Source organism: Sycon ciliatum, chromosome 1, assembly GCF_964019385.1.
Source record: "Sycon ciliatum chromosome 1, ocSycCili1.1, whole genome shotgun sequence".
Lineage (NCBI taxonomy): Eukaryota > Metazoa > Porifera > Calcarea > Leucosolenida > Sycettidae > Sycon > Sycon ciliatum.
This window is the reverse complement of record NC_088643.1, coordinates 75,678,890-75,706,318: the sequence shown is the minus strand read 5'-3', so window position 1 is coordinate 75,706,318 and position 27,429 is coordinate 75,678,890. Positions and strand designations below refer to the sequence as shown.

General features: G+C 50.0%; 1 protein-coding gene across 5 annotated transcripts in view; it reads right to left on the bottom strand.

Annotated features, from left to right (window-relative positions):
* LOC135805487 (uncharacterized) overlaps positions 1-27,429 on the bottom strand; it is a 135,684-nt gene that overhangs the window by 78,665 nt on the left and 29,590 nt on the right. For 4 of the 5 annotated variants that reach the window (XR_010551146.1, XM_065319522.1, XM_065319524.1 and 1 more), the window contains exons 9-14: positions 23,931-24,004; positions 22,810-23,122; positions 13,560-13,697; positions 5,638-5,772; positions 3,001-3,132; positions 2,407-2,535 (exon numbers count right to left, since the gene is read on the bottom strand). Coding sequence is in view for 4 of the 5 variants with exons in the window: in XM_065319522.1 (XP_065175594.1) it covers positions 2,407-2,535; positions 3,001-3,132; positions 5,638-5,772; positions 13,560-13,697; positions 22,810-23,122; positions 23,931-24,004 (921 nt within the window). In the remaining variant the exon portion in view is untranslated. The other variant, XM_065319525.1, reaches the window with a different exon arrangement.

The window sequence follows — 27,429 nt, the reverse complement described above, 5'->3', positions numbered from 1 at the left end:
AAGGACCTGGCGCGTTGTGTCCAGCCGGTGGTCGTGTTCAGCTTCGTTAGCGGCGTGGACCAGAACGTCGTCCATGAATACCTCGGAACCTTTGACGTGGGAGAGGAAGTCCTGCAGGCGTCGCTGGAAGATTTCCGGTGCAGAGGTTATACCGAATGGCATCCGGAGGAATCTGAACCGACCCACAGGCGTGATGAACGTGGTCAGCTTGGATGCAGACTCCGTGAGAGGCACTTGCCAGAAGCCGCTGTTGGCATCCAGCGTGGAAAAGACAGTAGATCCGGCGAGCCTAGCCAGTGTGTCCTCAACTGTCGGAAGAGGGAAGTGCTCGCGCTTCACGTTGCCGTTCAGCTTCTTTAGGTCTACGCAGATCCGTACGCGACCATTTGGTTTACGAACCGGCACCATAGGAGAGCACCAGTCAGAGGGACCCGTTTCCCGGACGATGATGCCCATTTCCTCCATACGTGCGAGCTCTTCTGTGACCTTGTCCTGTAGAGGCAGAGGCACACGGCGGGCAACACCACAGTGGTACGGCGTGGCGTCGTCCACGAGCTTGATATCAGCTGGGGGCCCAACCATACAACCGATGGGCTGTGCTGGCTTGCTGGTACACGATTCTGCTGCATCTAAACGCTGGATCAGGCGAAGTCGGAGGCAGTCTCTGCGACTCAACAGGTTGGTAGATCCAGGACCATCGATAACTACGATCTCCATAGAGAACAGTTCACTCTTGTGCATGGTGTCTGCAGTGAACTGACCCTTGATGGATAGAGGTGCACCAGATGGACCAAGGAGTTTGGTAGTGGATGGTGTGAGTACAGGGCGTTGTACGAGATTCTGATACGTGGAGTGCGTGATACATGATACATCTGCACCTGTGTCGATCTTGAATATCAAATTTGTCGAGCAAACAGGCAGACTTACTGACCAGGCGTCGGTGGACTGGGAAGGACTGGCGTTGGATGACAGCTCTGCAACACCACCCATGAATGGCGACGGGGACGCGAGCAATTCATCTTCGACAGCTCTGGCACCACGCGTGGTTGCTGGAGTGGAAAGACAGACGGCGGCGAAGTGGCCCTGCTTGCCGCATGAATTACACTTGCGACCAAACGCAGGACACCCAGAACGGTTACTCTTGTGCGAACCAGCGTGGCCACACCACGGACATGTTGAAGCTGCAGTGCCGCTCTTCCTCTGCGTGGACGGCGTTGGTGCAGGCTTCGATGGAACGCCGCTGCGCTGGTGGCGACTCCTTGCATCTTGCTGCTTTCCTCCAAAGCGGGATGCAGCATTGACCTGCGGCCTGGCGGCTTGCGCTGCAACGTCTCCGGAAATTTTCTCGGCCTGTCTGGCCCTGAGAACTGCGTCCGTGAGGGTGAGTTTTGCGGGCTCAATCAGCTGCAGCTCCTTGGCGACTTGACGATCCAGAATGTGAGCCACGAGGCGATCTCGAATTCTGTTGTCCTTCTGGTCACCAAAGTCACAGAACTTCGCTGCTGCGTGAAGTTTCCGAACAAATTCTTCCACGGACTCTCCTGGAAGCTGGACGCACTGTTCGAAAATGGTCCTCTGGTGAAACACGTTCAGTGCTGGCGTAAAGTAAGCGTCCAGCTTCGTCATGACCTTGTCATACTTGTCCTCGTCTCCAACGGTGTCGAATACCAGTTGATCGAAGACAGTTTCGGCCTCTGGGCCCAGCGAGTAGAGCAACGTAGAGATTTGCACTTTCTCTTCTTTCCCGTTGAGCTCTGAGGCGAGGCGATATCTCGCAAACCGGCGTTTCCAAGCCGGCCAGGCATCTGGAATGGAGAAATCAAAGTCTGCAGGCGGCGCGAACTTGGCCATTTCTACTCGAAGTGTAGACCTGGTTGACTAACTTCTGACACCATGTTGTGTCATGTACTGACATAAGGAAGTGGTTTATTTTACAGACAGATGAGTGTAGATATAGTGAAGAGTCAGGGAGGCCTTGCCCAGCAGAGCATGGTATCGTGCGTAGCACGGGGGTAGTGAGAGGTCACGTACCGTCTATACATGGCGACAGGCAGGGGAAGGACTATGCCGTGAATGGGTGAAAGGATAACATGATACAGGATAGGACACTACGTACTACGTACTACGTGCTGCGCAACAGCGGCGCACAGAACACTGTGGATATCATGGGCACCCTACGGTTACCAAGGGGACACTGTATAGACCGTGGGCACCCTACGGTTACCAAGGGGACAATGTAGAGATCATGGGCACCCTACGGTTACCAAGGGGACACTGGGGATATGTTACGGTCTTGTGACGAGCCCAGACATGCTAGAGAGGCTGGAATTGCCAATGCCTCTTTCTTCTATGTGAACCCAGACATCTAACTGGATTCCATGATACAAGAGATGTGCGTGTACTCACACGACGAGAGGGATAGATTCATCAGCAGCACACATGTCCAGTGGACTACATCAATTTCGGTGCAGCACGTCAGGATATCCAAGAACTTCTCAATGGTTACAGTGTCCAGCAGATTATCAGGTACAGGATCTGTAAGAGCGGAAGAAGACAACATTGTTCTAAAATTGGGTGATTTTCACAACCCTGAGGAGTCCGCTACCATGCTATGTTTGCCACGTCATTAGAGTAAGGCGCTTCACAGTGCTAAGCCGTCATATAAAGTCATGAAGTCATGAAGCAAAACTAGGGGCTACTCTCCTCTTCAGCGCATGCAACCGGCTGGCGTTGTGACTCTAGTGTCATTGAGGAAATGCTTGTTTGATCAAAGTGACAAGGACATGGAGTTGTGGACGTGTGTTCAGTCAATTTCTTTCTTTCGTGCGGCGTGTTCCCTGGATTTCACAGGGAGTTCTCTTTAGGCAGGTCATACAGAAAAATCGTAAGCTTGGTGCATGACCGGTAAGATTGCTTACTTCTCGAGGTGGACTCTGACCATCACAAGTTTATTCTGGGACTACAAACGCACTGCACTTGTTAACAAATAACAACTCTGACCTGCAGAGAAGATCTGGCCCACAATCTCAGCTGCTGCACGTCCCACAGCGGTACACTTGGAGGATCCGGTAGTCCACATCAAGTCCAACAGACGCTGCATGGTGTGCTTCTGCTCTGCAAACTTCCTAGGTCCTGTCGAGCAATATAGGACGAAATTGCTTGATCAGTACAGTGCATGTACTCATACAGTCAGAGTGTCAGTTCATGCGGCGAGAGTGTATGCTCATACACTCATCTCTTGCTTACTCGGGCGGTCCGGGACCCGGTGCTGCCCATAACTTTCAAATGGATACACATACTTGTACGTTTCAATGATCACATCATTTCAATGAGTAAGAGCCAGGGATCTGGCATATGATGTCACTAATTCCACAAAATTTTGCAAAAGATAAGGAATAGTTGTACTAAAAGTCGCCCAGAGGGTGCCCATAACTTTGAAGTCCGGATAAGAGAGATATAAATGTACAGTGAGACTGTCCCCCGCACCCGCATTGCCTCAATCTTATCCGTTGTGGGAGCCACACCAGCACTAGAAATCGTGTGACCCAGGTAGGAAATCTCATCCATCATGAAATGAAACTTACTGGGATTAAGCTTCATCCCGACCTCCTGTAGGCGACGTAGTACCCTCATCAGGTTGTTGTGGTGTTCATCCTCATTTTTCCCAGTAATCAGGATGCCATCCACATAGACGATGCACCCAGGCAGATCTGCCAATATGGATTCCATTGTGCGTTGGAAAATTGCCACTGCCGAGTGAATGCCAAACGGCAATCTCACGTATTCATACAACCCCTTGTGAGTAGAGATTGTCGTGTACGGCCGAGAAGCTGGATCAAGCTCCAGTTGGTGATAGGCTTGGGAGAGATCCAATTTGGTGAATTTATCTCCCCCCGACAATTTTGCTAACATTTCCTCAATAGTAGGTAGCGGGTAGTGCTCCAAATCAGACTTGGCATTGATTGAGCGAGAGTAATCAGCACAAATTCGGATACTACCATCCGATTTCAGTACTGGCACAGTAGGCGATGCCCATTTGGAGTGCTCAACTTTGCGAATAACTCCCTCTGCTTCCAATTTCTCCAAAGCCTCCTCGTACTTCTCCGTGATAGAGAACGGTACGGGACGCGCCTTGTGGAAAATTGGATCAGAATCATCCACTCTCAGGGTGATTTGAGCCGACAGCTTGCCAACCTGAGTCGTATCGAACAGCTCCTCAATGAGAGCTCTCCTCCTACCATCCATTTGAACATGATTGACATTGACAACCTGTTTCCACGGTAGAGTAAATTGGGACAACATATCCCTGCCCAACAATGACGGACCACCATTATCCACCACACGGAGTAGTGTTGGTTTCTCCACACCATCAATGCTGACATTGAACTTCCCTTCACCAATACATTTGATTTCTGCCCCAGAAAATCCGGTCATGCGTACACTCGGTTTGGTTAAATTTGTACGAGACACCCCAAGTGACTCAAAATCATGGACAGAAATGATTGAAATGCCACTGCCCGTGTCGATTTCCATTACAACAGGAACATCATTCACAGCCATTTCCAATTTGTAGGAGGGAACAGATTTGCTCTTGGGTGATATTGGCAAACTTGGGCTTTTTGGAAAGCTTGAGCCATGAGGAGTTCTCTAGAAACAGTTTCTAGCCTTCATTTGTAAGAGGAACAAAAATCAATCTCCAATTCCATTTTTTGAAGAGAAGTACGGCTCATCGACATCTGGACTAGTTGTAGTCTTTAAAGTTTTGTACTAACTTCATGCTAACACATTTTGAATATACACTCAGGGAAGCCCGGCTCCAGGCAAAGTTTTAGGAAGGCAATATAATCATTGCCAAAGTTGCACCATTTGGAAACTTGTTTCGTTTGCGGTGTGAAAACAGATCTCATTCAGAGACTTATAACTTTTCTTTGAAGATGCTAAGACGCTCCGGTTTTTCACAAATGAATGGTGGGTCTTGCCAGCTTCTTTCGAGACCAAAATGGTGCAGATTCGATCAAAAATATGTGAGTTACAGCTTGTTAAAGTCATCGACGGACAGTTGTCGATTTTTGACTGGCCGGTTGGATACGGGCGGGTGTGGCAGACGACAACCTAAGGGAATGATCCACATCCGCATGCAACCAGTGAAACCTCCTTCCGCAACACTGCCATATCAAGTAGTTATCACATGTGTTCAAAGGAGGCTTTAGACCCCTCGTTTATCATCAAGCAATCTGCACCTTCACACAGCTGTTTTGATCACACTGATCTCAGCAGTGCAGGACCGGCGGAAGCAGTTCTTGATTGGTCCGGTCGTATCATGGTATTGCGCACAGTTGTCATGGTATTGCGCACAGTTGGTGTATGAGAAGGCGGCAGGGACACATGACCTCCTCAGCAGTAAACACGCCGGCGTTGACGACCAAACAGCTGGTGAGGCCATGGCCTGGCCCACCATACCAGTTGCGCCGCCCTTGCGGTGAAGGTCACGAGACTAATGAATTACCTATACGTGCCAGGTTATAACAAACATCTGCTTCCTCACTGAGTGCAGTGGGACCTACTACAGAGGCATCAGAGCTTGAATTGCAAGCACAGTCAGTCAAACACCGGCATTACCCTGATGCATGTACTCACGCGCCTCCATGACCTCTCCCATCACAACCAGCACCCAGTGAAGAATGCTGTCCTTGAAACCTGCATTTAGAGCTTCGTGGATAAAATTGGAGAAAGGACAGCCATCCTCGAGAAGCTTTGCCTTCATACCGCCATCTATAGGACAATGAACAAACCAAGCTGCTGTATCATCGAACATTGCATGTTTGTGTAACCTTGGCCTGAGGTTACAATTACATTCACAGGAGCATAAACTCCCCAGCCCCCAGTCAGGCACCAGTTCCAACCATGACAAGACGTTGAGATCAAAAACTGCAACTCTCAAGTCCAAAACATTCTCAAGAACCGAAAGGAAAAACCAGCATCATAACAGAGCAAGCCAACGAAAGGATACGCATGCGTGTGTGCCTGTGAGTGTGTACGAATGATGTATGCATACATGTCATGAAGTAGAGTCACATTCATAGCTATAATTAAGAGTGGAAATACTACTACGCCAAACGGAACATGTGCAACATGTTACATTTGGACTGCCTGCACTCTTTCCTGACCGTAAGGGAAATTACACAGCAAGAGTCCATGAACATAGAGTCCAAAATACCTCCAGAAATGCTCTTTAGGACAGGACTATATAATTAAAAGTAGGGTTTAAACGGTTAAACCGGATAGCCGGTTATCCGACTGCTAGAATTTAATGATTATGAAACCATTACGTTTGCGGTTTCAAATGGATTTCATGCACATGTATAATGTAACAGTACATGGTGTACAGCGTTGATCTTAATACAATGTGCAAGATAGCAGGAAACTCTCACCCGTCGGCACATGTCTACAATGAAGACTAATGTATTTTCACTGGCGGGAGCTTTTGATTTGGAGAAGGGTGTAGTGACCAGGTCTGGGAAATCGCCTAGTTAGGGCATCGGAGGTTTCCTTGGAAATAACGTACGGTGTGTACGCGTCTGCAAGCGTCATATTTTTTCCTGCACAAAGTGATCATGGATTTGTAAGCACCGTGCATCTAAATAATAAGCAAATTTCTTTGCCTTGCATGTCCAATGCGGAAAAACCAGCTGAGTTGCGGAGATTCTGTGCATGCGGAGATGAGAGTAATAGGACTCCTTGAGATATCCAGTGAAAAAAATCACTTTCATGTGCCGATTTTTCAAAAAGTGAAGAAAATAGATTACTTGGAACGAATTTATCACTTGTCGTGGTTTATTGAGCGGAGGCAATGAAGAAGAGCGGTATCCAGACGCGGCGCTCTACGCGTAGAGTTAGTGTTACTCGTGGACACTACTCTTGTCCTAACCCTTTCCATTCGGATTGGGAAAGCCCTTCCTCGTCCGCCAAGGACACGACAACGAGGAGGGCTGTTCTGGACGTCCTCTCCAGTATTGCTGGACGTCCTGTTTCCTCGATCTGCAGAGGGTGCAGAGCTGTGGCTGACTGAAAGCCGGAAGTCGTCCAGCACGAGCTGTATGCACCACCAAAGACGTCCGCAGACTCGCTCAAGGTTCCATCTCCAAGTGAGGTACCTGCCCCACCTAGCCCACTCCCAGAACACAAACCTGTAGGGTGTGGGGACTGTGAGGAACTAAGGGATTTAGTGGAGAAGTTGCAGAGGGAGGTTGAGGAGTTGCGGGAAGAGAACGTGTTGCTGACGTCAAGGGAATTTTTAGATGAGCTTCTTGCGACAGAGCAGGGTAGGGTAAAGGTAGTTAATGAGATATGTAAGATAGAGAATAAGTTTCTGTTTGCGGAAACTCTAGACGCCATTAGCCACTCAAAGGAGAGTAGGAAAGTGGAGTCATCGCTGGGCGCATCACTTCCCGCTCCTATAATCCCGTAGTAGAGGCTTTTGTGTGTGGCATGACAGCGCCACTTTCAGTGCAGTTATCCGCAGGGGCAGCAAAACGTTGCATGCGCTAACAGGAAGCTATCGAATCGGTTTACGCTGCTAGGAACCTGAACTATTGCTTCCAATTCCACATGGTGTTTCAGGCACTCGGTCGTGTACGCCATCACCCAAAGTAAAACTGATGTGGACATGATTGGCCACTTGGGTCCAGGGAGTAGCTATGCCCTGCTGAAAGATTGGCTTGGCAATCTAGGAGGTGAGCCTGTTAAAGTGCCAAGGGGCTTTGTTACAGTGGGGTTTGACAATGAGCAGCGGCAAATGCGCTCGTATTTATCACGGGGTGCGAATCGGTCAACTTACGAGATTTTGACGAATGTGGTTTACGCGTTGCAACCGGCACAGGACCTGCAATCCGTAGAAAACTATCACATGCGGTACTGGTCCTTTCCGAGTGAGGAACAGCTTTTAGAAGCACTCCGTTGCCCTGCTCCGACCTCTCCAGCATCGCCAATGCACAGCTATTTGGCCAGCTATGTTGGAAACAGAATAGCTGGTCTGGCAATAGAGCACAACAATGGTTGTGACCCAGGAGTAAGATTCCGACAGGAGGAGGAAGCTAGCAGATCTTTCTTAGTTTGCCCTGGGTGTCAACAGCAGCACAAGAAAATAAATGTAAAATGTAGCAATTCGGAGTGTGCTGTCACAAACATCAGGGCTGCTATCGCAGAAGCAGCCGGTCTTTCTCGAGTGTCCACTGAAGTTCTCTGTCTTCCGTCTTCCCCGGCAGTGGGTGCAGGATCGCACTTTGTGTATCGCAATGTAGCAGACAGTGGCGGGGTTAGTGTAGGGCGGGTTAGGGCAACATGCTCAGTGCAGTTAGATTCTCCTCCTGTCCCTCCGGCAAATGTAGGATTGCTCGAGCCTGTCTTTGTGAACCCCAATTCACATGAGGCAGTGCGTGTTCTCCTGAGGGAAATTGGGACAAGTGCAGGTGTGAAGCAATGTGTTGGTGAGCAGGGCTGTAGAGAGTGGCTTACCATTGTCTGTGATGGCCTTCCGTATTCACTGATGCGTACTGTCATTGCACAAAGTAGAGACGAGGCCAGGAAAGCAGCGTACCATGCCGCGGGCATTTTAGATGTAGGTAGCATGAGCATGCGAGTCGTTGGTGGGCTACTGTAGGCAGCACTCTTTGAATGTGTCTGGCAGCCTAGCATCATTGCGCAGCCGTGTAAGCACTCATGTACAGGGCAGGGTAGCGAGTGGGGATTTGAATGTGCCGGGTAGCATCCCTGCAGGTGAGTTCGACTGGGTTGTGTCGCAAAGTGGAGGCCTTCACTGGGAGATGAACTTAATCCAGGCCATTGTCAAGACTCTTTGGCCTTTTGTGTACAAAGAGTTTTGTTTCAGTCAAGGCTACACTTCGCCGCGTCAGCTGGACTGGGCCCACAAGGCCAAGGACCACCACCGCACTTATGATGAACTTAGTCGCTTCACAGATGGATGCATGGATGAGCTGCTACGCCCCTATGTTGTGTCGTGTGTAAGTGATTGTGCCCCCACTGCAGAAGGTTTCTTTGAGTGGGCCAAGAAGTTCGAGAAGAACAAGGTGTTCTCTTGGCTCTTGGAACTGGTGACGACATACTGCTTCACCCTGTTTATGCTCCGCCGTGGTGCACGCCACTGCGATGTCCCTTTGTTCCTGGCAGCACGCAGGACCATCAGCCCGCTGCTGTATGCACGTAACCACACCACCTACCAACTCATCGACATGTTTGAGGAGCAGCAGCGACTTGCCATGCCTGAAGATCTGAGATGTGAACTTGACAAGCATAATGTTCTTGTCACGATCGGGCAGAGGCGACTCCCACCAAGCCCTGGACGCTATTGTGGAAGAGCTAAATGCCAACATTAAGGCCTGGATCTCGGGGGAGAGGGACTCCAACATGTGGCGCCGTGTAGTCCGCAACTACAACCAGTTAGTGAAGCTGCGTGGCAAGGTGTTTTGTACATTGGGGTTGACTGACCCCAAATCAGCCCCCAAGCCACGGCCAGCTTACACCAAGGATCTCGTGGTCTGGCGATCCCGTGTGCGCCAGTTCTTGTGCCCTGATGACTGCTTGGCCTTCCAGGGTCCACTGGAGTCCATGTTTACTGAGTTTGTAATGGACAGTGCTGCTATGGAACTCACCGCTGAGGGGAAACGGCGCCGGCGGAAGATGTGCTGCACCTTTGCAGACGGCAAATCCACGACAGCTCGTGCGACGGCAGCAATGCACTTTGTGACCGTTGAAGAAAGGGAGAAGTCGTCTGGAGATGCACGCCGCTCTGTCTCATCTCTCAAGGCAGAATTCCAGCGGATGCTGCAGTCTCTACCCGAGCAGTCATTGGCGGGCGGCCTCAATGACAGGATGGCCAAGGCGACCTTGCAAGCCGATGTCCTGTCCATCGTCCGGGAAATGTGGAGTTTGGTGTCTGTCAGCTGTGCCCATGCGTGCTCGTCGGACGAGGACAACTAGATTGTCTTCCTGGTGGTGATTGGTTTGGCTATGTTGCTGACGCCTGTCCGGTGAGTACAGCCTCTTCTGTTGTAATTTGTTATATGTGTATCTGCTAATCAATAATTATTGGTCCATTGATTTATGATCAATTTAGGTGCATGTGGATGAGGTAAGTGGCCTTGGATACTGTAAGTTTGTGGACCAGTATGAACTGGTAAGTGTCTTGGAAAGCACTGCTGAGTGTAATTTTAATATTGTTGATTTTTAAAACCCAAGTGCAAACCTGCTTCTGAAAACTACCCTAAACATATCTCTAGTTTATTTTATGTTCTGATCCTGATGTCAGTGATTCATAGGATATTTATTTCAGTTCTTTTAAATACCTTTCTAGGATGATAAATCACTCACATGATGAGAATGTTTTGGCTGATGAAGGGTGGTGTTGCGAATAGTTTTGTCATGTTTGCATCAGGCATCTACACCAGTGTTTTATGCATGTGTTCTTATCTACTCCATGCGCAGATACCAGTTCTTCCTGTAAGTTGCGATTCCACACCGACTCAACGCGAAAGATGAAGATTGTTTTCTACTCAGACACAACGCCATCAGTGTATAGACTTTTTCAACACTTGCTTCTTGCAATGCCGGTGATTTTGACATAAATTATGAGCACCTTCGTTTATCATCTTCATCAACAATGATAAACTATGTTTTTTTACTTAGAATCCCTCGTTTCAACTCCAAATGTTTGCCTTTGATGATATTATGGCATAATGTATTAAAATGGTATTCTCACATGCTACATTCTAGAACAAAATCAGAATAATTGAGCCGCGGCCAGCAAAAAAGGTACTATAGAAAATTACGGAAATTGTTCAGAATGGGAGTTTGAAGTTCGGAATTGAAAAAACTTTTTGAGTTGAGGTGATTTTGTACTTTTTACGAGTTGTCTCCTTGATGAGGATCGCTTCAAGATTATTTGTTTTCATCTTGACAAGGTATCAAGTGGCGCAACTTCATCTTTCAACAAGTGTGAGTGCATGCAAGACGCGTACTGAAAGTAGAGAAGCCACAGAGTGTCATGGCATGCACGAGTAGAAGACGAAGCCTAGAAATTTGCAGTGCGAGCGTTGACGACCTCGCTGCGCTACGGGAACATGACGAACGTTTTTACGGCCTAAACAGCAGTGATACATCGCCGAATTGTCTGGCTCAGACAACTCAGATTCGGACACACCTGCAGAAAAGCGGACCTGTTTACCGCTGGAGTCGCAGAGCAGCGATGACGAGTATTTCAGCGATGCAGAGGATACCACTAGCGATGGAACGAGTGCAGCAAGTGGAGCGGCAGCGGCGATGATACGCGACGCACTTTACATCGGTTCCAAATGCAAAGTGAATCATTGGACCAAGCTACCTCCGGACCAGCTCGAGGAACTGGTATGTAACTTGAGAGCAATGAAGAGGAGTGAGCTGAAGCGGTACGTGCTGGGCGAACTTGCAACGATAATGAAAATATCTAGCCCCAGCGCTGGAGCTGCATCTGCAAGTTCTTGCAAATTTTCGTTCACATATGCAATGCTTGGTGTTGTCGTCTGCCGTGAAGTGTTCCAAGATGCACCTGGATTGTCGCATACTCTACTACGTAAATTACAAGAAGACGCTGAACATCTACTTACAACGCCACCGAGCAGCAAGAGTAAGGGCAAACCCCCGCCCAACATCTTACCTATTGCAGTGGCTAACAATGTTGTGCAGTTTATCAAAAACTATGCATCTCGTTATGGAATGCCACAACCAGCAGCACCCAGGGGACGCGCAGCAAAGGCGCCCACATATCTTCCTGCTAGTTGTACAAAGAAAGAAATCCATTGCCTATACTGTGATTCTGAAGGTGCGCATCCTATTAGTCTGACCACGTTCAAATGGCTTTGGAAAGCTTACTCCAGATATATGCATCATGAAGCAGAGATCTGATGTTTGCGCACGCTGTGAGCGGCTGCGTGAGAATGTCAGGCATGCAAAGACAGAGGAGACCAACCGCCTGGCCATGGAGCAACTTTCAGCTCACATGCAGGAGGCTGATGATGAACGGCAGTACTACAACAAATCAATTAGTGATGCCACGGGTGAGCTAAGCCAAACAACGGATACAGATACACAGGCATCTTCTACCCACATCACTTTCGACTTCGCCCAACAGCTTGAGCTACCTCAGCACACTCGCCAGGAGCAATGCCACAGGCCAAGAAGAGGCCGAGGGCATGGCAGAGGACTTATAACTAACTATAATGCAGAAGTAAGCTGACAGCAATTGCCAATCTGGACACCCTTGTACATATAGTGGTATTTAACCATCCCCAGCACCTTAGAATACGTTCAAACTATCAGGAATGATAATTCACATATGAAGAAGTGTTTTGGAGCAAAAAAACCGTTTTCCAAAATTCACCCCACAGTACCATTTTTGCTGGCTGCGGCTCATATATTAATAATATGTACATGGTGAATCAACTCGTAATAATATATTGTACATGATCATGATGATGGTGAATCAATTTTTACTGGTAAGAGTTTGGGCGTGCTATGCATGCGACTGGAGTAAGGCTAGGCGTAGTGAATGGTAAGGTGGGAGTTGGTGAGGTGGGAGTTGGTGGGGTGGGAGTTGTAGGGGCAGGAGGTGGGGAATTCGATTTTTTAAGGGCTGGGAAGAAGTCGTCTACCGGACTGCTGCTATAAAGGTGCTCAACACCTGATGGCGAGATCACCAGAACTAGCACCTTGGCGTGTGTAGCTTCATGAAGCTCCAAGCGCTGCGTCAAGACAAAGATGCAAACACAAGAAACTTATCAGGTGAAAGTTCGCAATGAACAACAAGGTAGAGGATAGAGGAAACTTACCGCTCGAATCAAGCCATTTTTACGTTTGCTGAGGCAGCTCAGGCGCTTGATTTTGTCGGCGATATAACCAGTTATCTTCCTCTTACGAGTCGACGGGGATGAGGAGTTGAGTGACATTGTACAAAAACGGAAGTAAAACAAAGACTGGACGAAAGGAAAGGAAAGGAGATTTTTTGAAAAAAAGTTCATTTTCCCTTTTGTTATGACCACCGCGTGCTGTGAGACAGGGTCCAGCTCCGCCTTGGCGTTATATTTCTCCTTCTGACGTAATGTTTTCATCACGTGGGCACCGTACATACACATTGTCCTAACTAGGCGATTTCCAGGACTGGTGACGGCTACATGTGGTAGATCCAGTGGGGAGGAAATTATTTCGGCTCGGCACTGAAGACAAAACCGTCTTCATCACCACAATTCAGCTTGAAGTTGAGGAAGCCTGGTTTTGATGTCAATGTATAGGTCTCAATTGTGTTTAAAATAAAATAAATGGTGTGTGGTTCATGTTCGTGTATATGTGCTGAAGTTCAATAACCGGTTATCCGACCATTACTTTAGAGGAGACCCGGTTATCCGACCATTACTTTAGAGGAGACCCGGTTATCCGACCATTACTTTTGAGGAGACAAGGTCATGCAAAAGTTGTGACCGTTTAAGCCCTATTTAAAAGTAAGAATCACGTACCTGCTTGGCAGACATTCGCCACTGTTCGTAACGCCGCACTGAAAACCTCCTCGATTTTTGGAAGGTCAGAGATACTCAAGATTGCGAGCATGTTGTCCAAAAGACGTTGTTCAACAATGATGTCTAAAATCACTCCATCTAGACAAAAAAACACACATGGTAAGCACATGCAAGCATGAATGTTCTAGAAATGGCTGACAAGTGCATCAAACCAATGAATATACCATGGAGGATAACTTGGATGAAATGAATTGGAACTTTCAGTCTTTCACCACTTCTTGGTCTGATCAACTCACAACCATCCATTTGGGAGCTGCATCTGAGCCTGGAGGAAGGAGGAGGGGGGGGGGGGGGTGCTCCTATAAGAGGAGGGAGAAAGGGGGGGGGGGGTTCCTATAGAGGAGGGAGGAAGGGGGTTGTTGTGAACCCCGCAAGATTCTCTAAATTGTCAGGATCGTACGACCACACGGCACGAGGACAACTCTTTTCCTTTACACAGTATATTTCACTTCATCTGATAATTAACAATGAACACTAATAACACCAGCTATTTATAGCATGCAAAAAACAGCGTACATGCAAAAACATAAGCAGATAAAACTGGACATAACAGCGTATACAGCAAAACGCACACAACGCATATAGCGTATGCCATGCAGCAACATCAGCGGTACGGCGGAGTCGAAATACAACATTTCAACGAATACAATGCCATAAGCGCGAAGGCCTTTCCCAATTGAGAACTGGTGGTTTACAACATTCTCCCCACCAAAGGGCTTCTCACCGCCGTACAACAATGCACACAAGTCAAAAACGATCCGGGGCTCTGACTACGCGCCCAGAACGCGTTATCTCCTGCTGCCGTGGTGGTGGTAACGGTGCTGACGGTTCATACGCTGGCTGCTGAGGGACGATAGCAGGTTGAGCGGTATCTGCAAGTCCAGGAGCCACGTCCTGTGACGATACTTCTAACGGCACTAACCTTTGGATCGGCCTCAACAGGGTACTGGTACTCAACTTAACCTTGGCAACACGACGCTTACCATCTCGACCAGGGAATAACTCGATGATCCGTCCCAAACGCCAGAACTGTTTGCGCTTGGTATCATCGAGAACAAAGACAACATCACCCACAGCTAAAGGGCGCGACATGGTCTGTTGGTGTTTGTTCAGCTGACTTAGGTACTCCACCTCCCAACGATTCTTGACATGCTCCAGTGTCCGACTGAGGTAACGCAATCTCGATGACATCTGCGCAGCGTCCAGGGTACCTGCTGGCTTCTCTGACGACATCCAGATGTTACCCATCATCATTGCAGGGGTTACTGGTGGCTCATCCAGGCTATCAGACACATAAGTTAGCGGACGACTATTCACCACTGCTTCAACCTCATACAAGAGGGTCTCAAGCTCCTGGACCTTCAGAAACGCTGTTCCCATCACCTTTTTCAAGGCACTCTTCACTGTACCAACCATTCGCTCATAGAAGCCTCCATGCCATGGTGCAGCTGGAGGATTGAACATCCATGGCACACTCAGTTTGTCAGATGCCGCCTTGAACGTTGTAGCGTTGTCAGACCTGATCCGAGACGGCAAACTACGTCTCGCGACAAACTTCCGAAATGCTATCAAGAATGACTCAGTACTTTAAACTATCGACCACCTCCAAGTGAACTGCTCTGGTGGTGGCACACACAAACAATGCTATCCATACCTTCGGAGATGACTCACCACGGCGCACGTACAACGGACCAGCATAGTCGATGCCGGTAGTTGCGAACGGCCTCTCGTGAACAACTCGGTCTTCCGGCAGCGGCGGGCAGACTTCTGAGGCAGCCTTAGCCTTGTAGCGGCGGCATGTAACACATCGCTGAGTAATGTTGCGTAGCGCCCGTCGACCACCGATAATCCAAAATTTCTGACGGAGGAACGACAAGACTCCTTCTACACCTTGGTGCATCCTTTCAACATGCATTTTCTCCAACAGCAACTCGGTCAGATGATGTTTGCCTAACAGGACTGGGTGCTTGGCTCCATACGCCAACTCGCTGTGCTGAAGTCGTCCCCCGGCTCTGAGCACTCCATGCTCATCCAGAAACGGTGCAAGCTGATACACCTTCGACCCAGGCTTCACTGGTTGACCTTGCTTGATCAGCTCAAGATCCTCAGCGAAACATGCGGCTTGAACGATGCGGTACAATACGTTGTCTGCTGCAAAATAGAGTTCAGCACGAGGCTCAGTGTGCTTCCACTGCAACATCCGAGTCACCATGCCCTGTGCCCTCGACCATTTACTGAATCGGAGCCACCATTCCTTATCAGATTCTCGACTACAGGTGGTGGCTGACACTCGTACCTCTACACTGGACTCATCTGTAGCTGCGGTTGAGGATGCGGTGGGCCAGTCATTGGGCTCCGTGATCCAGGTTGGTCCGCCCCTCCAGAACGGACTACGGATCTGCTGTGCACTACTCCCACGCGACGGTAAATCTGCTGGGTTGTGAAGGCCTGGGCAATGGTTCCACACAATGCCGACCTTCTTCGATATCTCTTGGACTTGACTGACGCGGTTAGCCACAAATGTTTTCCATTTGTACGATGGATTACTGATCCAATGAACGGTAGTGAGACTGTCAGTCCAGCCATAGACTTGCGTGACGGTCACACGCAGCTCCTTCACCACAAACTCAGCGTAGCGAGCCGCTAGACATACTGCTTGTAACTCAAGGCGGGCTAACGTGGGCGGAGACACAGGTGCCACTTTGGCCTTGGCAAATACCAAGTGCGACTGTCCATTGACGACGGCATACAAACAACATCCAAACGCTTTCTCACTGGCATCGGCGAAGGCATGAAGCGCAATCGGCGTGTCAAGATTGCAGCAAATCCAACGTGGTATGTCAATGCTCACCACTTCGGCCAACTCTCCCCACCATTGCGCACATGCGGCTGCGATGCCATCAGGCAACATATCATCCCAGTCGCCTCCGACTTTCCAGGCTTGCTGTAGCAGTATCTTTCCCGGCACAACTGCTGGTGCTGCTAGACCTAGCGGATCAAACACTGATGCAACACACTTGAGGAGGGATCGCCGGGTCCAAACAGACGGCCTATCGGACTCGCCTAGCGCTGCTATGCTGAGCAAGTCATCACTGGTTTTCCATTTCAGACCGAGGACTTTATCTCCGGCCTCTGGATCGCACGGGATTTCGTTGCCTCGCCACTTGCGTAACTCCATGCCAGCATCCGTAAGCACACGCACGCTGAACTCTTGCATCTCCTTGGCTTCCGAGGCATTTGAGACACTAGAGACCAAATCGTCAACGTAGAAACTCGTGAGCAAGAGATCAATACGATCTCGCTCTTTGGGTGCAGACAACGCCCGTAGCTCCTTCAAGTGATGCTGAATCACCGCAGTAAGCATGTACGGCGAGCAGTTTACGCCAAATGGCAGTTTCGTTAGCCTCCAGGTTAACAGTTCATCGCTGTCGCTTCGACCGGGCCACAAGAAACGCAGGTACGGACGGTCTTCGGGATTAACCGCGACCATGAAGAAAGCCTTGCGGATGTCCGCTTGCAGCGCGCTCTTATATTCACGGAACCGTAATAGCATACCTGCGAGACTCGGCAACAGCGACGGTCCAGGGTCAACCATGTCGTTCAACGACTTGCCATCTGGAGCCGTCGCCGAGGCATTGAACACCACTCTTAACTTCGTGGTTGCAGCGTGCTCGCGGAATACACCATGATGCGGTACATAGTACCCGGCATCGCTCTCACATGGCTCCAGCTCAATTGCTCCAAGCTCACGGTACTCCCTGATCAGCACATCATCATAGAGCGCACGCTTCCCATTTCTCTTCAGCTTTTCAAGAAGCCGCGTTGCGATGACTCTAGCTTGAGTAAAGTTATCCGTTGGGCGACGCTCATTTCGCCACAAGAGACCCACTTGGTACCCGCTGCCCTGGCGACATAGCGGGAACGATGGCAGGTGCTGATGTTGTTCTGGAGGTTCATCCAACTGCCATAGTTGTTCAATGTGGGCTGTGACACATGACACGGTCACCGGCTGACTGTTTCGACTTGGTGCAGACGCTGGACCAGATAATACATTACCTATCTCTGTGTTCCACACCGTCTCACCATTAACTTCCTTCTTGCTGTGCAGTACCGCGTTGATATAGTCTGCACCAATCAGCATATGTATTTCGTCTGATGTCCCTTGTTGAGGCTTGTCACTCAGCTCTACTCCCCAACTGTGCCACTGCGCAATGGTCTGCGGACTTGCGCACTTCAGGTCCAGCTCAAGCGTTGGTTTCACGAACGCGCGTACCCGAATGCTAGCGGAGCTACCCTGGATCGTGATGGCGTACTTATCCATGCGCTGTTGGGTTGGTTCCGCGCCGAACGGCTTCACCTCTACATTTTCAACCCCAACGTGTTCTGCATCGATTGCTGACACCAACGCTGCAGTCACGAATGACGCCTCAGCACCCGAGTCCAGGAACACTCGAACCTTCGCGTTTCGAGTTCTTCCCTCAACTCGTGCCACTCCGGTCATCAGCCGCACACTTGGCGAGTGTAGACAGCACGACCCAACATTCTTCTCCGTAACTATCTCAGTCGGTTTCTCCCGGCTGTAACCTGCTCTATCCAACACATCATGTATTAGCAGGTGGTGTTTCCTCTGGCATTTCGTGCATCTCGAGCCTGACCGACATTCTCTGGCCATATGGCCATACTTAAGGCAGTTCCAGCAGAGTCTCTCTCGCTGCAGAAAACCCTTTCTCTCTTCCTGTGGCAGCGACTTTAGCTGCTTCTCTGCATCTGCGACCGATATCGCCATGCACTGTGCCGACGCCGTGGGCCTTGGCACGGATCGTTCTACTGGCTTCCTGGCAGTATCACCCTGTCGTCCGTGCGCGACCTGGTAAGACGCGCCGTGCTCCTGTACCTGGCGCAGTGACATCCCGTAGCACTGCCGTTCGACCAGGTACGTCTTCATCTCAGGTCCGCATTGCTCCAAGATTACCTGCTTTGCCATTGCTTGCAGCACCGGGGACATTTTTCCTATATCGGAGCTATACTTGGTGTCCACCTCGCCATCTTCTGTCATAGCGAGTGTGGCCCACACCTCTACCTCTCTGCAAACACGGACAACGTATTGATGAAACGACTCATCTGACCGCTGCTTGCCTGTCAGCAATGTCTTCCACGCTTTATCCGGAGTCTTTCCGAGCGAGGCAAGCAACTCTCGTTTTGCTTCCTCGTAAGTATTGCATCCAATACATATCCTCTCCGCTTTGCTACCCGCTAGCGCAATGCGCAGTCGCAGCAGCCATTCGCTTTCTTCGAACTCGTTCTTGGAACAGATGTCCTCGAACAGGTCAAGATAACGCTCCAATGGCTGCGTTCCATCATATGAGGGGATTTTCATCACCGGTTGACGCCCACCGCTGTGACTGGGAGATTCCTCTGTACCTCCCATCGTGGCTTTACCCTCACCCTCCTGCGCATTGGCGATGCGCTCGTTAATCTCCTTTAGTGTTTTGGCAAACTCGGTGCGGAGCGCCTCCTCTCGCCGTCTGGCACTGCGCTCCTCACGCTCCGCGTACTGTTGGAGCCTCTGCTCCACATGTACCTTCAACAACTCGCCTTCTAATCCTAACCGCTCTCCATTGTCGATAAAGCTAGCTTCCAAATTGTTCCATAGTTCCTCTGCCATGCTCGCTCCTATCCTGGCGTGGTCGCCAAATGTTGTGAACCCCGCAAGATTCTCTAAATTGTCAGGATCGTACGACCACACGGCACGAGGACAACTCTTTTCCTTTACACAGTATATTTCACTTCATCTGATAATTAACAATGAACACTAATAACACCAGCTATTTATAGCATGCAAAAAACAGCGTACATGCAAAAACATAAGCAGATAAAACTGGACATAACAGCGTATACAGCAAAACGCACACAACGCATATAGCGTATGCCATGCAGCAACATCAGCGGTACGGCGGAGTCGAAATACAACATTTCAACGAATACAATGCCATAAGCGCGAAGGCCTTTCCCAATTGAGAACTGGTGGTTTACAACAGGGGTGGTGTTCCTATAGAAGAGGGAGGAAGGGGTTCCTATTGAAGAGGGAGGAAGGGGGGGGGGGGGGGTGTTCCTATAGAGGAGGGAGGAAGGGGGGGGGGGGGACAACCATCCATTTGGGAGCTGCATCTGAGCCTGGAGGAAGGGGGGGTGCTCCTATAGAGGAGGGAGAAAGGGGGGAGTGTTCCTATAGAGGAGGGAGGAAGGGGGTGGTGTTCCTATAGAAGAGGGAGGAAGGGGTTCCTATTGAAGAGGGAGGAAGGGGGGGGGGGTGTTCCTATAGAGGAGGGAGGAAGGGGGGGGGGGGGGGTGTTCCTATAGAGGAGGGAGGAAGGGGGGGGGGGATGTTCCTATAGAGGTTATACGATTACATTATCTGTTGAGATTCTTTGGCAAAGTCACGGCACAGCAGTGCACTAGCGACTCACGCTGTATACATAGCGCCCATGAGCGGTGACGCTGACTCGCCACCATGACATTATTCACATTACCTCTATATATATAGAGAGCGGGGAATATTCAGTGACGATTTTTGCTCCGAGTTGATTGGAAGCAGTATTATCAGTGTGTGATTCTTTGCTACTTGGTCCGACGTATTAACATGTGCGCTTCACTTCAAAACTCAAGCATTTGGACAAATGAGCACCAGAACTAAAAAAATCAACCAAGAGACGGTAGATAGGTAACTACTGTATCGTCTCTTGGGCTGACCTTCTAGTTTTCATCGCTGATGGTGTCTCTGGGCGCATCTGCAAGTGTGTCACCCTGCAAAACATCGACAGTTTTTCTTTGTCTCTTTCAAGCTACACTGCGCTTCCTTGATTGTTTCAATCAATACGCCCGATTTTGACGATCGCCTTCGCCTCTTCCTCATGCAGTGCAACAGCCAGAAAGGTAGCTGTAGGAGTTTTCACCCGACGTTCCCCACGATACCTTCCAATGAGGCGAACAGGTAGACTATCACTTCTCATCACCGTGTTCTGCATACTGACAGTGTGTGTCATGTGACAGTGTGTGTGTCATGTGACAGTGTGTGTCATGTGACAGTCCGACCGTGCGCGCTCACTCACCAATCTATGGGCCACTAGTGCACTGTCAGCACTGTCACTGGCACTAGTGCACTGTCAGCACTGTCACTGGCACTAGTGCACTGTCAGCACTGTCACTGGCACTAGTGCACTGTCAGCACTGTCACTGGCACTAGTGCACTGTCAGCACTGTCACTGGCACTAGTGCACTGTCAGCACTGTCACTGGCACTAGTGCACTGTCAGCACTGTCACTGGCACTAGTGCACTGTCAGCACTGTCACTGGCACTAGTGCACTGTCAGCACTGTCACTGGCACTAGTGCACTGTCAGCACTGTCACTGGCACTAGTGCACTGTCAGCACTGTCACTGGCACTAGTGCACTGTCAGCACTGTCACTGGCACTAGTGCACTGTCAGCACTGTCACTGGCACTGGCACTGGCACTGGAGACCAGACGGAGCTTTCGCGTAGGCTTGATGTAATGATGACGCTTTCGACTCCGAGAACTCCACACCATCCACGCACCGTATCCGCAACTTACAACGAACAAAGAGTATTGAATACTCTTTGTTCGTTTCAGTTTTACAGCCAGTTTCTCGCGTGAGAGGCGACTCCAGGGGTGGTTGTTTATTTCGATCAGCTTCTTGGCAATCTCTTCTGCGATCTTGATTCGTCGGCCGCCACATCAGTGGACGACTGCGAGAGACATCAGTGAACTGGACGACGCGATGTTTGTGCTGCTGCACGAGTTTCTGGATGATGCGGTTGCTGAAAGTCTGCCCAGGAAACAGCGAATGCAGCGATTTCGATCTGCCAGGAGGGAATCAAGAACGACCGCCCGGGCGTTTCTGGTACTCGGTGACAATTTTCCATCACATTGGGGTCTTGATATCAGCACCAGGCCTTCTCAGTGTTGCGCGTGAAGCAACAGGAGTCCTCTGACGACAAAATTTGAACGCAAAATACAGGAGTCGCCTAGGAGTTTGAGGCGCTGCCTCCTTTGGAGTTTGAGCCATTCCTTCCTCAATATCACAAATCAACAACTGAAGGACAGTGTTAGGTATCTGGGAAGTTTATTCCGTCTTGAGATTATTTGAATTTGTTTGGTAGGCTTCGGAAACGAAGCGCACATTTTAATAAGTCGGACCAAGTAGAACAGTGGCCCATTGATGACAACACCTGTGTGGCACATATACACGATTACCAGATTTTCTGGCGTCAAAAAGCCCCCATCACACCAGGCTTCCAAGAGCTACAAACAGGCTCCCCACTGTCAACATACTAGAGTACCTGTCAAGCAAACCTGTCATGTGTATGGGTGTGTGAAAACGCCAAACTAGTAGTAGTATGTAGAATGCGGGGCTAGCTCTGTTGGGACCCTCTGAAAAGGCACGAGTTGCACGTTGTATGCTTTATCACAGTATGTAGTGTCCGTAATCGTTTGCATATGCACTTATGGGAGGAACTCCGTGCGATGACAAAGTACAGTACAAAGCAGGAGTACGTCTTACCCGGGTACGTACTAAGTGAGTTCCACTGTACGAGTACGTGCGCACACACACGTACACCACGCAAATGTATGCACACGTACTCGTATGCACATGTACACACACACACACACACACACACACGCACACACACACACACACACACACACACACACACACACACAATGTACCACACGCACGCACGCATGCACGCACACCATGCACCACACGCACGCACGCACGCACACACACACACACACACACATACACAAAGTACACATTGCAAGCTCGCTAAACTGCCATTGTTGCTTTTGCTCGTGAATTGTTCTCGATGTTACTCTTTGCTGCACAACTTGTGATGTATACAGCATTGGCCTTTCTCCTCCTCCCGGTCCCCCACCCCTCTTATTTCATTCCATTCTCACATTTGCGTCCATGTAATTGGGCGCATAGCCTGTGCGTACTTGAGAATTCAAATAGAGAAATACATACAATACAGCATTGGGTACATACATACATGCATACATACATACATACATACATACATACATACATACATACATACATACATACATACATACATACATACATACATACATACATACATACATACATACACACAAGCTCAACTAACCGATCTTTGCACTCCCCAATGCAGAAAGGAATATCAACAGCATGTCTTGAGTGAAATCCACAACGTGCAACAGAGATGCATGCTCAGTTTCACGCGGACGGGTCTTCAAACGCATCAGGTACTCGGCAACCATTACCACCATGTGTCGCACTATCTGTTCGCCGTATACAATCGTTTCGAAGTCTTGAAGTTGAGCACCCAGGTCTTTTTCAGTGCTGGCTAGAGCAAGAAGTGATGAACGGAAGTTCTGCTCGTAGACGCCCAGCGCGACGTTGGCAAGATCAAGAGCCATGAGAAACAACCGATGACTGCTCTGCATCCACAGACACATGTGCAAGCACACAGGCACAGGAGCAGAAGCAGACCTCGGGCATAGCCCCAAACATCCATACCAAGTACATGCCCCCCCCCCCCTTCCCCGCTACCCCCGTGTTGAGAACAAGTGCCATATTACTGCTTCAATACTAACTTGATCCTAAATCACACCTTTGCGACACGCTTTAATATGCTGAACAACTTGAAGAAAAGGCTTTGTGTGTCCGCCAATATCGGCTTTTCTCGTTTCCAGTCTCCGATTCTTGTTACATCTTTCCCTCCCTCTGCCCAGCCGTTGTCCATTCACCCGTCCGACTGTCTGTCTACTCATCCTTCATCCTGTCTGTTCTGTCTGTGTGTGCATTCACCTTATCTGCCAACGAAGGGCATCTTTTTGATAATAGGTTATTCGGACTACGGCCCACTGTGATCACGTTTCTACGATTCAGACTTATTTGATCAGCGATTGTGCATAACATTTTGAAACACGACTGCATCACCATGGAAATTCAAGTCCACACGTGATTTTGGCCGTAGTCTGAATCGCCTATAAGTGCAGACGGGGGGGGGGGGGGGGTGCATTTGATATGCCTTGGTGCACAGCGTGTTAGCAGCCAGAAAAGTGCACTAACGTTAACTACACATACAGCTGACCACTTTGCATGGACAGAGAGGCAGAGAGACAGAGAGGCAGAGAGACAGAGAGACAGAGAGACAGCGAGACAGAGAGGCAGAGAGGCAGAGAGACAGCGAGACAGAGAGGCAGAGAGGCAGAGAGACAGAGGACATGTAAACAGGATACATACCTGCTGGTTACCGAGAATGGAGCAAATGAAATGAGAATAGCTGAACATGAAAGTGCGCAACGGGCAAGAGAGACCTGGGAATGGAAAAAAATGCAGCGCACGTTGTTCACCACTACAAGCATGTATATGTATATTAGCGTTCAAAGGACATAACACAAAGACTGTGCACATGGATACACGCAAAATAGTACCTCGCCATGTATAAACACAGCTAACAAGTTATTTGACCTATCCATCTCTGACATTGTGAAATTATCGACCACAACTAAAAACTACGCGGTCTTCAGACCCCTGTTGTGGCGCGATTTCCTGGCCTTTTCGTGGAGACAACTAGAAGACTGTATTTACTTATTGGTTTCAACCACACTCTCAAATCAACCAGAAAACAAAAACAACGATCGCCAAATCGCTGTCATCAGCAAAACGTGCTCGCGTGCGTGCATTGGCTTACGTGTAGTCTACGTGTACATCAGTGTGCGTGCATGCATATCGAAGTGTACGAGTAGAAAAGAAGAATGATCATGCGCGCGCATGATGCATCGATGAGTCATACCACCACGTAACCATGGATATAAATAATGGCGACGCGATGGCGACAGCAAAGTTCCGCGTACAAAAGCGCAGGTGCAACAAGGAAAAATCAGAGTGCAGAACAAACAGAAATTCAAATCGAAAGGAGATAAATATTGTGGAGATGAAGCAAATCAGTTTGGTCTGTCAGAGGGTGCTTGCGCCCAGAGACAGGGTGACAGCAAACCCTGTCAGAGAGAGTCAGTGTACAGAATAGGAATACATAGAACGCAGCACGCAGTGGAGTTGCTGTGGAGAGCGAGAATGCAAGCAACAACGTAAGTATTATCTATGCAACTGATTATATCGGCGTATCCGACAAACACGCACAACAAACACTGTATTGTAACAACACACTCGTAAATGATGTTATCACAACAACACTCATTCTATTTCAGCGCAGTGTCCTGTCCAATCACACTCAAAATCACACTCGTAAATCTCGCACACTCCCTCCTTGACAATATGACAACTGACACTCATAAATCTCGCACACTCCCTCCTTGACTATTCAATAGTCAACTACATTACAACACTAGAATAGAAAGATGCGACTGCTGGTGCACTGCCATACTCACAACCTGTTGGCACTGATAAGCTGTTGTCGCTCCTGCTGCGCTCGCTGAGCTGCAGCCCGACGTGGGCGTGTCTGCCGGGTGTCCGGAACTGGGCTGGCGTCTGCTGCGTCCTCGACAGGCGTGTCGTCCGCTGCATCAGGCATCTGCTGCGTCGACTTTTCAGGTGTCGCTGCGGTTGGTGATACGACAAGCTGTTCAACCGGATAGAGGCGATGAATCGGCCGGTTTAGCGTTGTCGGTCGGCCGCTCTTCTTGTTGTGCGCACCACAGCTCCTCGCACACGACCATCCTCGCTTGGACGCAAGCTGTCTACGACTCCCAGCTTCCACAGGCCGCGTTGAACCCCGTCTTGGTGAATCACCACAATGTCACCCACGGCGATAGTATCAACATCGGTGTGACGTCCGATACGGTGGCTGTTCCGGAGCTCCAGCAGGTACTCATTCTTCCACCGAGACCAGAAGTGACGCAGGAGTTCTTGCAGATAGGCATATCTGCGGCTTACAGGCACTTCGTCAGGATCGTTGGCGACCATGTCAGGTAGTGACAGAACTCTTCGGCCACATAGCAGGTGAGATGGCGTCAGCGGCTCTCGTACATCCTCCGTCGAAACGTGCGTCAACGGGCGCGAGTTTAGAATTGCCTCGACATCTGCGAGTAATGTCAATAGCTCGTCAGCTGTAATCTGCGCCGACCGCAGGACCTTCTTGACGCATCGCTTGACACTCTTGATGAGTCGCTCAAAGAAGCCACCCCACCAAGGTGCCTTCTCCAGATCTTGCGCTGTCCGCACATGAAACGGACCGGCGAAATCAACGCCTGTGTGCTGAAACGCGTAGCCGACCTGCGTGCGAAATTCACTCAGTGGAGGTGGCGGTGGTCCCGCGTACGGCTTGCCCTCCAGCATCTTGCAGAGTCTGCATCGGTGCAGCAACATACGCACGTACTGACGACCACGACATATCCAGAACTGAGCTCGTAGCTCCGTCAGCGTCTCTGGTACACCATTGTGCAGCACTCGCTCGTGGCAGTCAGCGACGATCAACTCGGTGACGTGGTGCCCGGGTATCAGCAGTACTGGGTGTTTCTGGCCTGCCGACAGATCCGCTGCCTGCAATCTTCCACCACACCTTAGCAGACCTGACTCATCTGCGAAGATGCCAAGCTGCTTCTTAGCCTTGGCGATGCGGTTGGTTGCGTCTGGTGCTGACTGCTGCACGTCAGCAATCCATAGCCGTTGCGCTTCATCTAGCAGTACCGTCTCTGCGGCTGCTTCGTCTCGTCGGCCTTGCACGAGCTTCACGAACTTCAACACGTACGCTGTAACTCGCCGCAACTTCTGATAGGAGCTGTACTGTGTGCAGTCCATAATGGCGCTGATGCTGCTGCTATTTGCGTCGGTAGTCACCAGACTTGTGACCTGAGCTGACTTCTTTAACTCTTGCCGACACTCCTCAGGGACTTGCTCTCCCTCCGTGAAGCTCGTACCCGGTGGTCGCTCACTCTCTCTGAGCCATGCTGGGCCTGTTAGCCAGACCGACGTATGCAACTCGTCCGGCGTAGCACCACGTGACGGAATGTCGGCTGGGTTCAAGGTGCCTGGGCAGAAGTCCCACACACTGACGTCGGTGAGTCGCCTGATCTCGCACACCCGGTTGTGCACGAATTGCTTCCACTCCTGCTCCGTGTTGGTGATCCAACCCAACGCAACTCGTGAGTCGGTCCAGCAGTGAGTCGATGCTACCGTGATCTGCTTGTCCAGGGCTTGGCGTACTGTGACCAACAGACGGGCGAGCGTCAACGCTGCGAGTAACTCGAGCCGTGGGATGGTCTGTTTCGCTGTCGGTGCTACTCTGGTCTTTGCCATGGCGAACTGAATGGACACGGTCGCTGCCTCGATCCTCAGGTACACGACGGAGGCAAACGCGGCTTGTGAAGCGTCACAGAACCCGTGTAGCGACACTTTGGCGTCTGCTGTAGCGCCGCTGAAATAGCATCGTGGCATGCGCACTGGTGCTGCTCGCTGAAGTGCACTCATCAAGGATGCCCACTCCCGCTCCTGTTCAATTGATAGCGGTGAATCCCAGTCCAGACCGGCGACATGTAGCTGCTGCAAGAATATCTTGAGCTTGACCGTGACTGGCGATACTATGCCGAGTGGATCGAACAACCGTGCCGCTTGCGATGAGACAGTACGCTTCGTAGGCCGTTCCTTTGCTGAGTCGAAGACTGACGCGATGTCCACCGTTATGCTGTCAGTCTGGCGGTCCCACGTGACACCCAGAACCTTGTCACAATCATGGGGCTGTACATTCAGTGATGCCTTGGCGTACGTGGAGTCGTCTTCGCAC